At 38.8% G+C, this 16,932-nt stretch overlaps 1 protein-coding gene across 1 annotated transcript; it reads left to right on the top strand.

The window, feature by feature from the left end:
* Positions 1–469: 469 nt before the first annotated feature.
* Positions 470–16,299, top strand: TMEM263 (transmembrane protein 263). The gene is made up of 3 exons (XM_080812489.1): positions 470–728; positions 9,634–9,700; positions 13,364–16,299. Exons 2-3 carry the CDS (start codon positions 9,640–9,642, stop codon positions 13,648–13,650), a joined length of 348 nt encoding a protein of 115 aa, XP_080668615.1. The 5' UTR covers positions 470–728; positions 9,634–9,639; the 3' UTR covers positions 13,651–16,299.
* Positions 16,300–16,932: the final 633 nt, after the last annotated feature.

The following is a 16,932-nucleotide window of genomic DNA, read 5'->3' as shown; positions in this document are numbered from 1 at the left end:
CTCGTCACTATTCTGAAGGGCACGAGGGGAGGGAAGAAGATTGAAGCCCAGGGGCTAAGAGCCCGAAAAACTGGACACCATCCCACCGTCCCTAGGGCAAGGGTTCTCAATTCCGACCGACCGTTACCCGCGGCTGAACGAAAGCTTCACTGAACCGCGGGGCGAGCGCTTGAACCCTGAGCCCCGCCGCCAGCGCGTTCCCGGAGCTCCGCTCCCCTCGCCCGATCTGATTGGATGGTGGAGGAAAGGGGGCGGGAGGCCCCAGGACAAGGCGCGCGCGCAGGCGGGCCAGGGGTTCCCGCGGAGGCACCCAGGGGGCCAAGGGGCGGGAGCAGGCCGCAGGGGCGCCGCGCGTGCGCACGTTCGGAGGCGGCCGGCTGGGGGCTGCTGGGAGGGCAGGGCAGTTCGAGAAACGGGTGGGCGTGTGCCGGGTGGGCGCGGGAGGGGCCTGGGGTGCGCCTGCGCGTCGGAGCCGGAGCCTCGGGAGGAGGCGGGAGCTGAGGAGGCGGCGGAGGGGGCGGGTCGCGTCCGGCGCCACGTCCGCAGCCAGAGGCCGCTACTGCCGTCGTCGCCAACGGAGTCTTCTGGCTCCAAAGCCTGAGGAAGCGCCTCCCGAACCCGCAGCTGCCCGGGGCTGTACCAATCGCTCAAGCCACCGCAGCGCTCTTCCGTGCTGCCGGCTCCCTCCGCCCAGCCCCGGCTCCAGGCGCCGACCCTCGACCCCGAAGGTGAGTAAGTGGGGCTGGGAGGGCGGGGGGCGCCGTCCCGGCTTCCTGTCCTCCTCTCTGTCGCCTTCTTCCGTTAGCTCTCCTGCACCTCACCACCCCCGGGCCTGGCTTCCCCGAGCGGAGCCTTTTGGGGGGACTGAGCGGGAAAGGGGGAGGGGCGGGACGATGTTGGGGGCGGACGGAGGTTCGCGGGCTAGGTTGTTATTCTTACGTGTCCTGGGCTCCCCATCGGTGGTTTGTGACCGGGGACTCTCCTTGGAACCCTCCGCTCCACTTCTTAGCTCCTTGGATGTCAGCCTGGGGGGATGGGGGTGGGAGGGCGTCAGCAGCTTGGGAGAGGAGAGGGATGCGGCAGTGTGCTGGGCTTCCCCACCACACTAACTCCTGACCTGTTGATAAACCGCTCTCGTGGGTTCAGGCAAACGAGCCTGGGTCCCCAGTGCTCTTCCCACGTAGAAAGGCTCTACTCTCACGCCTAACCTAAAGCTGAAAGTATGGAATAGAGAGAGGCGCTGCCGGCACCAGGGGTGACTGGGGACCGCTGGAGCACCCATCAGTGCCATCATTGCCTCCCGAGTCTAAAGAAAAACCGTGCCTGGTATGCACACGCAGCTTCGAGACTGGTCCCCAAGCTCCCACTTCCAATTGGATCCCCGCCTAAATAGATCGCCTTTTGTATAAGAGAAGACGTAAGATTTCTGGAACCCCGTGGGAGTGGTGGTGTGCTGGATATACAACGTGGAGCAGAGGGAGGAGGTGCTGAGCTTGGCCCTAGTCACGGCTTCTCCAGGGTCATTTTCTGCCTCTCCTGCCACGTCACTCCCTCTGCTAAAGAAAAAAAGAAAAAGACTTGCTGTGACTAAAGAGATCAGTGGGGGGAGAAGGGACCAATGGGAAAGGTTTAGAAACACCTAAAGTGGAGAGTTTTTATTTTATTTATTACGCTCTTGTGAACACTTGTGCTAATTCCAAATGAAAATGCTTTATTTGCTATATGCGATTGTTTAACCTTTAGAACATACACTAGTGTGGGTGCTCTAAAAGGACTCCCAGGAATACTGATACCACATCAACAGGTCTGTGTTTGCGTGTATGTGGCCATGCCTGCTTTTTCCAAGAACTAGGGAAGTAATGTTTAATAAACTTATATGCACTCTGTTTTGACCCCCCCCCCCGCTTTCATTTCTTTAGTCTATGTTATGGCGGATGTACCAGAAACCAAGTTCAATAAAAATATGTCTATATATAGAGAATATTGTTAGAAAAGTTTAAGGATAGATAGAAAAGTTTCTGTGTGTCTGTGTGTCTGTGTGTGTGTTTAACTAAAGGAAAATCTTTACCTGTCTTTGTTTCAGTCATTGAGTACTTGCTGTTTTTGCTACTTCCTGAAGATAGCTCACTGGATTACATATAAACTCCTTCAGAGTGGGGCCTTCACCTGCTTGTTCTAGTTACAACCTCAGTGCCTAACACAGTGTCTGATGACATGGTAGGGACACAAATATCTGTTGAACTAACGAGGTATAATTTGGTGAAAATTACTGATATACTGGTTATCTTAGCTTATTGTAATTCTGCTTAATGTTTCATTTAAAGGCAACACTTAAAAAGTTGTCATTTTGATACTGTCCGTTGTTACTGTCCCTAAGGTGGTCCCTTAAAAGCTCTACTGACAGATTACTTTTTCTTCCCTGCCAGATTCAATGCATTTCTTGTAGCCTGCTTTCTGTTGATTTAATGGGCGGGCTGTGTTTAAAAGCAGCCTGTTCAGGATAGTTGGTTAACTAGAGAAGCCTAAACACAGTAAGCTGGTGTTTTAATATACACTGCTTGTTGGTGTATGTCTGTTAAAGTTCTGTATAAATGTATTTTGAAACTCCTAGTAGTTATTTGGCAAAGAAGCTAAAAACAGGGGAGTGAGGATGTGGCAAAGTTCCTATATATAGAATGTGTAGAAGAATTTAGCTAATTCATTTACAGTCTTTTTCTTATGGGAAATTGGCACTTACTATTTAATAGTAGGTTTTTGAAATGGCTTTGAAGGTAAACTGTTGTGTAGTGTATTTTGTAGTTAGGCTTCATATAATGTGTTAGTGCTGTTTAACTTCCTTTAGTACACAAAGCGGGTGTTTAGCCATAGGCAAATTTGTATACAGTTTTCAAATTTGTTTTCACCATTAATGAAAACTTGATGTATCAAATGTAGATATCCACAAACAACACTGATTCATCTGTTTTCCTTTAAAAAAAAAAAAAAAAAAAAGAGGTTCCTAGGAGGCATTTGTTTACTTATTTCTATTATTGGAAGAAATTACCCTCTAGGGAATAGTGTTGTTATTAATCCTTGCTCAATATATTTGCCATCTGTTATATCTATGATACTGTTGTACAGGACAAGAATTATTTCTCCTTGGCCTAAAATGCCTAAAGTAACTACTGGCGAATTTTAGTCTACAGCAAAGAAGTCTTTCACATTTCACAATTTCTTAAAAAGATACACTTAAAACCAGTTTTAGTTGGTATTCTAAATTTGTTCACATGTTAGGACCAAGTGGTAAAACTGATTTATGTCCATAGAAGTAGTTCAGTTATTTGTCCTGATCTAAAGGCTGTTTTCTGTTTTTATTTTAATTTTTTTAAAAAGATTTTATTTATATGACAGAGAGAAACATCAAGGGAGGAAACAAAAGCAGGGGAAGTAGGAGAGGGAGTAGCAGGCTCCTGCAGAGCAGGGAACCCGGTGCGGGGCTCGATCCCAGGACCCTGGGATCATGACCTGAGCCAAAGATAGACACTTAACCAACTGAGCCACCCAGGTTCTCCATAAAGGCTGTTTTCTGTTTTTATTGCCTTCCTTAGAAAGGTACTTTTTAAATAGAAACTTACGTATATTATGAGTTCCTAGAGAGCAGATAATTTTTAGGGTTTTGCATGAAATAAATTAATAAATGCCAAGAAAATGTGTCCCCTTTGGGTAAATTGGTTTAGAGAAGTCCTATGTGTGCTGAATCACACTGAAATCTCAGAGCCTGACAGGGTGGCTGGCACATAGTAGGGACCCACCTATATATTGATCTAATAATTCAGTGAATTTAGGGCAGATGGTTTGCATAGAATGAAATAATTTTGTTTAAGGGTAACATTTAAACGGTCATTTTGACACTTTTCCTGCCATTTGTTACTTGTCTCCATGTGTATACTTTTAAATTTTAGAAGCAGATTATTTTTCTCAGTTTTAAGAGATTAGAAGTGTGTTTGTTTTCAGAATTCCCAATTTAAAAGAAATAAGACCACTCTAGTGATGATAATGTACAAGGTGGTAATATAAAAAATAATTCTCCTTAGTGATAAAGTGGTAGTACCTGTAAAGAGGTAATATCACTAAAAGTTTGGCACATATATCTGTGAAGGGGCTGGGAATGATTTATCTGAGTAAAAAGTGCAGGTGGCGTTACAGATAGTTAAGGATTTTAGCAAAAATACATTCTACAAGGTATTTGATGCCTTATGAGCAAATTAGGAATTTAGAAAACAACAATATTCCAAATACTTGTACTTTTACACAATTTTTATTACACTATGAGTTCTGGAGGAATTTTAATACTTCATACTTGCTGTAAACGCCAGTGATGTACAAGAAACTCAGACATTAAAAAATATATCTGCAAAACAAAAATCAATCCCTGTGGCCTCTTAGGACTTCAGAGCCCACTAATAGCAAGTTCCTCTGTTCTTGGTAACCCTGCTTCTAGCCTGGCAGGACTCCACATTTTCTTTTTTTCTGCTTGTTGATAATCCTTTTGGCAACTATCACTAACAATATTAAATGTATCTGTGGATATTTCTGTATAATAGTATCTAGATTCTTACATTTCAAACTTCTACCAAAAGCACATCTAACTTAAGAGTGGAATAAATTCATGGGGAATGGGGGTGGGAGTGTTGTGGGCTGGGAGGAGAGAGGTGGTAAATCTGAGAGTATATCCTGAAGAAATTTCAAGCAATAAGGAAATTTCTTGAGAGTCTGGTTATCCTGAAAAACTCCCAAGCACTTTTCAGTTATCTTTTTAATTAGTGTAGATTTAGACACAAAAAGTATTTTAAATTACTGTGTAGTAAAATGCATGCATCATCTCTCTCCTGTGGTTCTTGAAGCCTCTGGTGTACTACTGCTTTCTCTTAAATAAGAACATTTGGAAAGCACAATTCTAGCTTAAAATATTCTTTTCTTTTTTCTTTTTTAAAGATTTTATTTATTTGTCAGAGAGAGAGTGTACACACAAGCAGGCAGAGAGGCAGGCAGAGAGAGAGGAGGAAGCAGGCTCCCTGCGGAGCAAGGAGCCTGATGCGGGACTGGATCCCAGGACCCTGAGATCATGACCTGAGCCGAAGGCAGCGGCTTAACCAACTGAGCCGCCCAGGTGTCCCCTTTTTTTTTTAACCAAAAATTTGGACTATATATTGGTATGTATCTTTCCTTGTGTTGCTTAAAATTAATGTAGATACAGATGATAATTTTATCCCACTTATTCCACAAATACTGTGTATCAGCTTACAACAAAAACATATTCTAACAAAATGATAAGATTTTAAATAAGATACTCAAATTGCAAACCAACCAGGGAGAATAGCAGTGAGAGCGGGGGTCTTGAGATATGAAGTTGGGGAAAGTAGGACAACTAGGCAGGCCTCAGGAGCCCGCCCAGGTAGGTTGTGATTTTACCTGTAAGCTTCCTGGAAGCCAAAGGGAAAAGGGAGATATTATATCTTTCTTTTAAATAGGAAAGTGCATAGCTCTCAAAGAGAAGAAAGCGTTCTAAATCTGTTGCGGAAACAAAAGTTTTTCTGAATACCGTTAAAGAAACTTCTTATGTGGAGCTTCCTATCAGAGCTATCGAGTGATGTAGTAGATAATTTCTTTACAGTGCAGTACAGTGTACTAAATAGCCTGCATAAGGTTCTTTGTCAGGGTTTTCTTACTAAGGACATAACCGAGAATTAAACCCAATGTCATTTTCTTCAAATAAGCATTTTGTGATTTAAGGGTTTGTTGTTTTTTTTTTTTCAGATAACCTTGATTTGAGGATAAAAACCTAAAAAAAAAAAAAAACTAGGATAAGAACTAGGTAGATGAACTGCATAATCTTCGGAAATACCCTTTAATGAATATCACTGATTTCTAAGGCTTAAAAATATATAATTTTCTTTAGGTATGAAAGCAATACATGTTTATGGTAGAAACTTAAAATATAGATGTTAAATACATATCTATATATGTATTATATATAAATCTATATATAGATCTATATATAGATTTATATATAGAACTATATATAGATTTACATACATAAGAGATTTCTTTCTCTCTGTAGCGTGCTCTCTCTCTCTGTCTCTTCTCTTGCTGTATATTTCTACCCCCTAGTGGCAGTCTTTGTCAACATTTTGGTATATTTCGTTTTTAAAGCCTTTTCATATGCATTAAAAAAATTGGATTATATGATATATGCCTTTTATATTCTCTGAATATAACATTAGCATTTCCATAGTATTTGGTCTTCATAAATTATCTTAATGTCTGCATTGTGTGTCTCTAGGAAGCTTATAAATTCATCTCTTGCCTTCTCTGAGGCTGTAGTCATTTGTACATTTGTACATTTTTCAGATGTATTTTGTATTTTGTTTGCTTTTGCTGGCTTCTCTTTCACTCAGCTCTTAAATATGAGCGGTCCAGTTAAGGTTATCAGTCTGTTTCTCCCTTCATTCTTTTCCTTGATCATATCACCCATCCCCCACATTTGTCACTATCACTTCATACCACTTACAGGGCCTCAACTCTAACTCGGACTTTAAGCTGAGTTTCAGACTCCTTAAATCCAGTTGCCTCCTAAACATGCCACGTAGGTGCCCCAAAGGCATTTGAAATCCAGCTGTTCAAAAAAAGGTCCTTTCATCATATGTGTAGTCAACAGTAATGTACACTTCTATTTTAGAGGGTAGATCTTATGTTAAGTATCCTTAGCACAATAAAATAAAAATTTTAAAAAGTCCATCTTTTCTCAGAGGTGGTTTCTTGTCCACTGTCCCTTGTCTTTATGCTCACACTAGAAATTTTCCATCCTATGTTTTCCTTTTATTTCATATTACTATCCAAGCTCTGTTCTGCTTCATACAAAAAATTCAGTTATTTGTCTGCCATGCATCTGGCATTGAAAAAGGCTCTGGGGATGCAGCAAAACGAAGCCTTGTTCTCATGGAGCTTACATTCTAATTATAGGAGACACAAAGTAAACCTATGTGTTTATATATAAATACTTTATATATAAAGTGAAAGTATGAGCAATGAAGAAAATTGATCAGGGTTAGGTGAAAATGATAGGGAAAGGAGTAGGAGGGTGCTAATCTAGTGATCTGGGAAGATCTCTGTTAGGGGACATTCATATAAAGACCTGAAGGGAAGGAAGGAAGCCAGCCATGAAGACTTGGGGAAGAGCCTTTCAGGAGAAGGGTGAGCAGGGAAAGCCGTGTTGGTAGACTGGTATGAGAGAGAGGCAGAATGTTAACATCAGAGTGTTAGATGTCAGACCTCAACTCTGGATTTTATTCTGAACAAAACAGGAAGCAGTTGTAGGGGTTTAAGCAGAGTGTGACATGGCTAGACCAGAGAAAGAGCAAAGGTAGAGGCTCAGAGGCCAGTTAAGAGACTTTGTAGCAGCCCCAGTAAGAGAAATGATAGTTTAATTGAAAGTGGTAGCAGTAGAGGTGATGAGAAGTGGTTGTATTCTGTATTTATTTAGGCAGCAGAATTTACCGATGATTAGATAGGAATGTAAAAAAAAAAAAAAAGGGAAATCAAGGGTGACTCCTAGATTTTTGCCCATTTATTTATACAGGAAAAACAGGCAGGGCTTTAACTGTTACTCTATCTCACTGAACTTCTAAAGTAGCCACTTACTGTGTTTAATCTCTCTGTCCTTCATCTGTTCTTTTTTTTTTTTTTTTTTTTTAATTTATTTTAGAAAGAGAGCAAGCGTGAGGTGGGTGGTGGGGAGGAGGGACGGAGGGAGAGAGAAGATCTCAAGCAGATGCACTGAGCACAGAGCCAGACGCGGGGCTCGATCCCATGCCCCCCAGGACCATGACCTGAATAGAAATCAAGAGTTAGCCACTTAACCAACTGAGCGACGCAGGTGCCCCTCCTCCTTCATCTGTTCTTGCGTCTGTTAGCTTCTTAAAGCACAGCTCTGACAGTGTTAAACTGTCGTGGCCCTCCTTTGCCTACCCATAGAAGGATAAAGTCAATTCATATTATATAAATGAATTTGCATATGTCTTTTATGAAGCAGCACCCATCTTTTAAAATGGTGGTCTTTGGGACGCCTGGGTGGCTCAGTGGGTTAAGCCACTGCCTTCAACTCAGGTCATGATCCCAGGGCCAGGGTCCTGGGATCGGGTCCCGAATTGGGCTCCTTGCTCAGTGGGGAGCCTGCCTCTCTCTCCACCTCTCTTGCCTCTCTGCCTGCTTGTGTGCTTTCTCTCTCTCTCTTTCTGACAAATAAATAAATAAATAAAACCTTTAAAAAATAAAAAAATAAAATGGTGGTCTTTTAAATTACAAGATATATGTGGCAAAATTAACCTTTTAAAGGGATTCTGAATTAGGAAAAGGTAAGTCTTTTAGTTGGGATTTGTGGGATATATACAGAAAGGCACTTTTGAAATGTAGGCAATTGCTTAAAAAACACCTGTTTTTTAAGTAAGCTTTATGACCAGTGTGGGGCTTGAACTCATGACCCTGTGGTCAAGAGTCACATGCTCTACAGACTGAGCCAGCAAGGCGCCCCCTCCCCATCACACCTGTTTTTAAAGTCCAGTTAACATATGTAAGATGTATATGTGTATATAATTTCCCTGTATTTCTATACATCATATAGTAGCATCTGTTGATTGGTTGATCAGCTAGATAATCTGGATTTGTATGTGTATGGTATACAGATCCTGGGAACATAGTGGGGAACAAGCTAAACAGTATCTTCTTTTGGAATTAACAGTTCAGTAGGAAGAACGTGGCTCCACGGTAGTTTTTCATTAGGAGGGGACATGAATATTCGGTCTGGATTTCTGCATATTTTGTTTTAAATTTGTTAAGTAGGATTCTAATACTTGTAGTATTGGAGTGCTAGTATTCCAATCTTGTTTTAATCTTTTCTTAGTCAAGTGAATATAAAAACAAATACTTTAAGACAGTAAAGGAAATTGGGAAAAGAAAGTTTATGTTTTTTTCATCCCAGTGTAGCTTATTTTATTTCTTAGGTTCCTTTACTATTTGTACTAAGGAGGTAATCACATACGTATTTTTTCATACATTTTGAGTTCTTTTGCTACCTGTGTTTGTAAGAGCTCTGAAAACAATAAAAAGTAATCAAAATCCATCTCTTAATGATTCAGATTGATGATGTCATCTTTATAGAAGGACACCATGATTTTTAGAAAATTTTCAGATAAAACATGTTTTTAGTCATAATACAGGTTTTCTCTAAGTCTGTTGTAAAATAAATTACAGTTAAGTTAACCAGTACTCTGTAGGAGGAAGCACTTAAGACTTTTGTCTACCAGCCCTGACTTTCCAACTTTCTTTCAATTAGTAAGCAGTAGTAACAACATAGGAAAGCTTGTACTATGCTTGTTACTCTTTGGTTGGTGTTTGAGATAAGATTTATATTGTCCACTATTGTAAGCAAAAGTATTTCTTAAACACCACAAACTAGGAGAAAAATAAGATGTAGTTTTGTGACAAGTGTTTTAAAATGTTGTTTATCTGAATAAAGTTGATTAAGTCTTAATTTACATTTGCTAAGAGGTCATCTCACAGGTTGAGGTTACAATGAAATGTGTATGTGTTTTTTAGGAGATCATGAATCAGGCAGATAAAAATCAAGAACTCCCATCATACCTTAGTGATGAACCACCAGAAGGTAAGTATGCATCTGACATACTAAGAATGAAAACAAAGGTCCTACTAAATTAAAATTCTGATTGTTTTTATTAAATTTAAAGTAACAGTCTGTTTATCTTGTCAGTGAGTATGTTCCAAAAGTAATTGAAGATAAACACTTTTAGCTTGTAAGATGAAAGCACATATATTGCTGAATGGGGACACCATGCAACTGTTTTATTATATAAGATCTGTTCTTTTGCTACTCTTTTATTAGGACCATTTCACAAGTTAGAGTATTCTTTCATTTGTAAAGAATGGGTATGGGGTGCAGAGGAAGGATGGACCATGTTTAATTTTTCATGTAATGCATACAAAAACTCAATTCAAGAGCCACTTGAGATTTGTTATTAAGCTGTTATTTATCATTGGTAGTTCTTCTTCCTATAGTAATACATGGTCTTAGGGTCTGCTTAATTTAAATTCTCTTTTAGTTTGAAAATTGTGCCATCACGAGTCCTTTTCTTACTTAGACTTCAGAAATTGTTGGAAATGCTAACTGTGTATGTGAATGTCTTGGCTGTATACAGAAAATGACCGTAGGCATTTTCTGTTTATGGCTTTGGTGTAGAACATTTTTAAACTTAAAACAAATAGTAATTTCCTTCGACAACTGCATGTTTGTACAGGACAGTCCTAATCGGTTAGATAGAGAATCGAAGTGAGGACGAAGGGAGGAAGTGGCCAGCAGACCATACTGGAGTTGCAGGCAGACTAGTATCTCTGGGAAGAGGTGAGAGCTGGAAGTTGTGATTGGGTGTTTTATTTTCTTCTCAGTTACCCACTGTCCAGAGTTTTCTTCATGTATTTCTTAGGCTGGTAGACAAAAATGAAGTTGCTAGGAAAACACAAGGAAAAGTTTGTACTTAACCCTAAAAGAAGATGGAGGTAGCTAGGTGATTAATTTTAGTTTGGTGGGAGAATATCCTGGAAAATTATTAGTTCAGCTGTTTTCTTGACTAATTTTTTAGGTCTAGAACTCTAGAGTGTTGAAAAGTTAGGGCTTAATGAGAAAGTCAGTAAGGACTTTGTAGGGATAAAGTCGGGAAAGAGAGAAAGACGACTCAGGAGCATGTTTGTCAAGGAAGAGAAAGCTTTGCTAATGTCTTTGTACGGCAACCTGCTAAACCAGAGTAGTCTGCAGAGCAGATAATTTATATGGTGGTAATTAAGAGTACACTAATTAAAGAGTGTCAACAGCATTAATATTTATCTACTTTGACTAAGAAAAATCATCTTCATTAAACTCATGTGCACCAAATTTGGCATAGCAGGGTAATACTAATGAAGGTATTCAGCATGAAGAAGTTATCTGTTCTATTCTCAAATCAGGAATTTTTTCCTTTTCCTGGTGTTAGTGACCTTGATTACAAAAGAATTACCAATTGTGCCTTTTCATCATAATTTTATAATTAACATACTCAGATGCTTTTCCATATCCTGTCTTTTATTTCAGCTCTTTAATTTTATTTAAATAAATAATTTTATTTCAGAGAGAGTGCATGTGCGCGCTCAAGCATGCAGGGGTGGGTGGGCGCAGAGGGAGAAGCAGACTCCCTGCTAAGCAGAGAGTCTGAAGTGGGGCTCAATCCTAGGACCATGGGATCATGACATGAACCAAAGGCAGTTGCTTAACCAACTGAGTCACCCAGGCACCCCTAGTTAAAAATTTATGTTAACTATGCTTATCACTCAAATAGCTTCAATTAAGAATTTGGTTTTTATAAATTTAGTCATTGCTGTATCTTTATCTGAGCTATTTTGATGAGCCAGTGATCTTTTCATACTTGTAAAACATCTAAACAACGGAAGGAAAATCTTTATCAAGGTAAATTTGTGCTGTGTTAGAAAAGCTCGATTTTTAGAATTTTTTTCTCCCATCAAATATTACCAGTTTCTTATTGTTGTCTTCACTGATACATTCTGCTGGGAGTTAGTAGTTTTGGTAGTCCTAGTTGTGCCTATGTACCCAAGAATTTACTTTTCTTTGTGTGAGTTGTACCTTTTCTGTGATTAAAGTCTGAACTGTTGGGTGCCTAGTGGCTCAGTTGGTTAAGCAACTGCCTTTGGCTCAGGTCATGATTCTGGAGTCCCAGGATTGAGTCCCGCATCAGGCTCACAGCTCCATGGGGAGTTTGCTTCTCCCTCTGATCTTCTGCTCTCTCATGCTCTCTCTCACATAAATAAATAAAATCTTTAAAAAATAAAATAAAAAACAAAGTCTGAACTGTTTCATGACCAAGTATTTTTCCACAAAGTTTAGAAAAATATAAACACCATTGCTTATGTGTTGTTGCTGCCTAAATCATTAGATTACAAAGGAGAAAAGACCTGTGTTTGTTTGAGGTTGATAACAAGCAAATTTTTATGAAATCTTCCTGTTATTTTATGCTTGTTTGATATACGTGCCTATTTGAATGACTATTCAAAATGAAACAAACCAGAGAACAAAATAATGACTTAAATAAATCTGAATTTTTCATATTGATATTACCTTTTCTGGAGTAAAGGAGTTTTTACAGACTAGATGTTTAAATAACATGCTCTCTCCTGTAAGAATTACTGGTGCGGTGAAAGTATTAAGTATAGCTGTAGTTTCTCAACTCTGTAAAAAATGATTTTAGGTAAGTATCATGATTTTAAGATATAAATAATTATTCTATTTTTACATAGCATTAGCTCTTTAAATACATTATTAAAATGCAAATAGAGCAGACACCCACATATATTTAAATTAGTGTTTCTTAAACTTTTTGGCTTTTCCACTTTTTAAAAATTGAGGACCCCAAAAAGCTTGTGTCTTCATTGATATTTGCCATATAAATAATAAAAACTGAGAAATTAAATATTTTATGAAAAACCCCAGTAGACCTATTATGTTAACGTGATTAACATAGTTTTTGAAAAGCAGCTATTTTCCAAAGCAAAAAAAAAAAAAAAAAATTGAACAGGATGGGTGACCTTGTTTTTAAATTTTTGCGATCTCATTAATGTTAGGGTTAATAAAAGAGAGCTAGTTTCTCACAGCTGCTCTGTGTTTCATCTTTTGTGTTAGTCTGCACATCATTTAGATTCTGGAAAATTCTGTAGACTTGTGAATGAATGTGAAAGAATGAAAATGAAAAGATAAATCGTGTGTTAGTATTATTATGAAAATCATTTTTATCCTGCGGAGCCCCTGAAATAGTCTTGTGGATACTCAGGGGTCCCAGGCCATACCTTGAGAACCACTGCTTTAAATGAAGAAGGTTGTTTCAGAGATGATTGAATTCTGTCAAGGAAATGACGGCTAAATATATTGGTCTTCCTCTTTTTCCATGTCCTTTTAGGATATAAAGATTTTTATTAACAGCAACAAAACTGTAAGTTGAAGATTTAGATTCTATTTGATGAAACTTATCTAGTCCCAAAAGCATTTTTTCTCATAGATACTAAGACTTAGCATTGGACCAAGATGTTTTAAAACCATGTACAACTATAGTTTTGAGGGAAGAGGTTTTTAGTGTCTTGATCAGGTTTGGATTTATGTGGTTCGTCTTATCAAAACAACCTCCTGATTGTTAGGAAATCTTAGGATACTTAATGATTTGAACTGCTCTTGTAAAGACTTAAAATTGACTGTCTTCATGTTTTTTCTCATCAGGTTCAATGAAAGATCACCCACAGCAGCAACCAGGCATGTTGTCCCGTGTGACTGGTGGTATCTTCAGTGTTACAAAGGGGGCTGTTGGTGCCACCATTGGTGGTGTGGCTTGGATTGGTGGGAAGAGTCTGGAGGTGACCAAAACAGCTGTTACAACTGTGCCTTCCATGGGAATAGGGCTGGTGAAAGGGGGCGTGTCTGCTGTGGCTGGAGGTGTTACAGCGGTTGGGTCTGCTGTTGTAAACAAAGTGCCCTTAACGGGAAAGAAGAAAGACAAATCTGACTAAAATATGGAGATACACTTGCTCTCCACAGCATTATGATGCCAGTGGCATTGAATTGCTAAATTATGGACTACAACGAAGTCACCTGTTTGGACGTTTATCTTCTAAACTGCTGTGTTGAAAGTATTGATGACTGGCTTTTGTCTAAAAAGAAGAGACCAATACTAGCACAGTGTATGAAGGTTTCTCATACTTAAATTCCAGCTTTTTATCTGGTAAAATGTTACTCTTATTCAGTTGTAACTGAAGATATGGTATATTTGATATTTACTCTAAGTCTTTCAGTTTAACTAAAAAATGTGAAAGTTGAATTTAGTTGATGATCTTTACAGTTCCATATGTATAATGTGCCAGGTAACTCATTTGCCCCTTAAGAAGGGAACCTTGAACTACATAAACTGTACCTTTGATGTGCCTAATAGTTTCAGATGTCTTAGTTTTTTTTATAACCATAGTTGGTTAGGCCAAGAGGCATTCTTTTCTTATTTAAGCTGGTAAAAGTAGCAGGAATTAGAGAAATTTAAAAGAAGAGATAAATGGTTTTATGATACTGAGTGTTAACCATCTTTTGTTAGATAGGCATTACATTAATTTAATCATTGATGCCTTATGAAACATCTTTTTTAATACCCTAACCATGTGCAATTCTTAGAACTATCTATGGATTCTTTTAAAAATTGTGGAATTAGCTTTCCCTCTTAAGAATCTCAGGAGTGGTGGGTTAAAGGCATTTCTTGCTCTCAGCAGCTAAGGTAGTGCTTGTAGGCGTTTTGTTAACTGTCAGTGTAGTTACCAGCCGAACGTTACATGTCAGTCGGGTTTCATGCTCCATCTTTAGTACACCTCACAGTGCCTAAGGAACATTTCTTTGCTGGTCATAAGCTCTCTTGGAAGTTTCACATTAAGGAGGAACGGATAATTTTAGATTCTTAAGAATCACCTAAAGCATCCCACATAAAAAAATCTTCACATCAGTTTTATCTTTAGGATGGCTTAAAATGTTAGCAGTACCCCTTTTTAAAAACACAGTAAAAGCAGCCACAAATATGGGGGAGCTGCCTTTTAAATTGAATGCAGTGGGCTCCGCAGATTAGTTTTGAATGTAAGATGTGTATGCAAGTGCTGCCAGTGGTTTATAGGCTTTTAAAATGTCATCTTACAATCAATCCTTAAAGAAGTTGTAGACTTTGTACCATTTCCAAGTCAACTTCAGGCAGGGATTGAAGTTTTTGATTGTGGATGATAAAGTGCGTCATGTCTTCTTAACATGTCTCATCATGTCTCATTCATTCTCAAGGAATGTGACTTAGCTGGAATTCATCATTTTTTACATATTCAGTTTCATGAAAAAATTTTAAAAGTGGCACATATATTTGGTATTCCTCTTAACTGAGGGTTATAATCCAAGTCCGAAAAATCTTAGTTTTCTTTATACTTAAGTCTGGAAATTTGCCTCCATTTTGCAGAAGTGTGTGTGTGTGTGTGTGTGTAGCAAAGGAGGTGATGCTCTGGAGTAAGTCAGTCAGAATACATCCTTGAGAACGTAAAACAGATCACTCTAGCATCCAGGGCTTAAATGTCTTTCTAAACCACTAACAGTTTTACATTAATAATGTGGAACAACAAATGGATAAGAACATAACTTTTTTAAAAGCTTTCATAAACACCAGGAGGGATCTTAAGCAAACCTGCAAAGGTTCTTGAACCTACCACTATATACAAAACTGAAAAGTTGAGTTCATCATAAATGGTCATTTATCTCATGCTCTATGACTTAAGGTATTTTGGGTGGTGTATCTGGTCAAATGTCATAATCAGCAAAAGGGATTTTTAAAAGTGACTCCAAAGTTAATTGATGAACACTAAACAGTGATCTAAATAATGGTATTGGAGAACTTGTTTCCTGCTATTTGAAAGAAATGATTGCTTCATTGCTAGTTTATATTTCTAATTTATCTCCTATAGTCATAGGTTCTGCTGTGCTTTGTACCTGAATTTCTAAACACAGACTTTAGTTTACTGTGTGCTTGCATATTTATTTTCAACCTTGTCTTTAAAATTGCTTGAGGAAAAATGGTTGTGGTATCTGCCACAGAAAAGCCTCCTGGTACATTTTAACTCTGAACTATAACTTTATTCAGGAGAGGCTTTTGCAAGGATGGCAGAGAAGTGTACAAAGGAACGGTTAAGTTACAGAGGTTCTTGTTGCAGTGAACTTGCCATTTGATGACACATACAGTTGTACACTTGAGTCTTCTCCAGTGTATTTGCATAGACTGGCAGTTTGACCTGTGAAACAGTACTGGTTCACTTCAAGAAACTAAGGTTGATACATACACTTGGAGACATCTGTTATTCAGTGTATCTTTTGAGTGGGTATTTGGCACAATGAGGATGAACTTGTGTGACCCACTTGATTGACTGATCTAATAATGTTGGCATTATGAATCCTGTACTTAGTGAAATGTCAGATGAAGATGATTGGTGATTGAATAAAATTTTTTTTGTATAAAGGAATGGGAAAAGAATACATAAATCTGTTAATAAAGCACTATGATCTGCAAAAGATGAAATGTTTCATGAAGATCTAAGGAAATAAAGGAAATTTAATGGAAAAACAGGACAGTATTAAAATTTTTAGTTACATAGTTCAGAAAGTACTGTAGTCCGTTTTTAATTTTTGATACTAATGCACAAACATGACAAAACATCTTTGAATATGTATTTTGATACCAAGACAGTGAAATACAAATACATTTTAGCCAACTCTGATGAAGATTAAAAATGCAGATTTTTAGGTTTTATCCCAGCTTTCTGAATCTCTGCAGGTGGGGCCCAGGCCTGTAGTTCAGTATCCTCCACAGCTGATTCTTTTTTTTTTTTTTTTTTTTTTTTTTTTTTAAAGATTTTATTTATTTATTTGTCAGAGAGAGAGAGGGAGAGAGAGCGAACGAGCACAGGCAGGCAGAGTGGCAGGCAGAGGCAGAGGGAGAAGCAGGCTCCCTGCGGAGCAAGGAGCCCGATGCGGGACTCGATCCCAGGACGCTGGGATCATGACCTGAGCCGAAGGCAGCTGCTTAACCAACTGAGCCACCCAGGCGTCCCCTCCACAGCTGATTCTTGTTAACAATTTGGGATCTGATGTAGAAGTAGGGAGCATTTTACTCTGTCCTAAGTAACTATGGAACCAACTTGCACCCCTCACTGAACAGAAGTGATTTAGAGAAATGGGAACCAGTTGGAGGAATGTAGAAAATTGATACATACTAGGGATCCACTTACCTG

This window comes from Martes martes (genome assembly GCF_963455335.1).
Source record: "Martes martes genome assembly, chromosome: 8".
Taxonomy (NCBI): Eukaryota; Metazoa; Chordata; class Mammalia; order Carnivora; family Mustelidae; genus Martes; species Martes martes.
This window is presented reverse-complemented; position numbering and strand designations above follow the sequence as displayed.

Excerpts from the sequence above, each read along its gene's own strand:
- TMEM263 (XM_080812489.1), top strand. The coding sequence starts at position 9,640 with ATGAATCAGGCAGATAAAAATCAAGAACTCCCATCATACCTTAGTGAT. Across the intron at positions 9,701-13,363 it reads TAGTGATGAACCACCAGAAG|GTTCAATGAAAGATCACCCA; the intron begins GTAAGTATGCAT and ends TTTTCTCATCAG.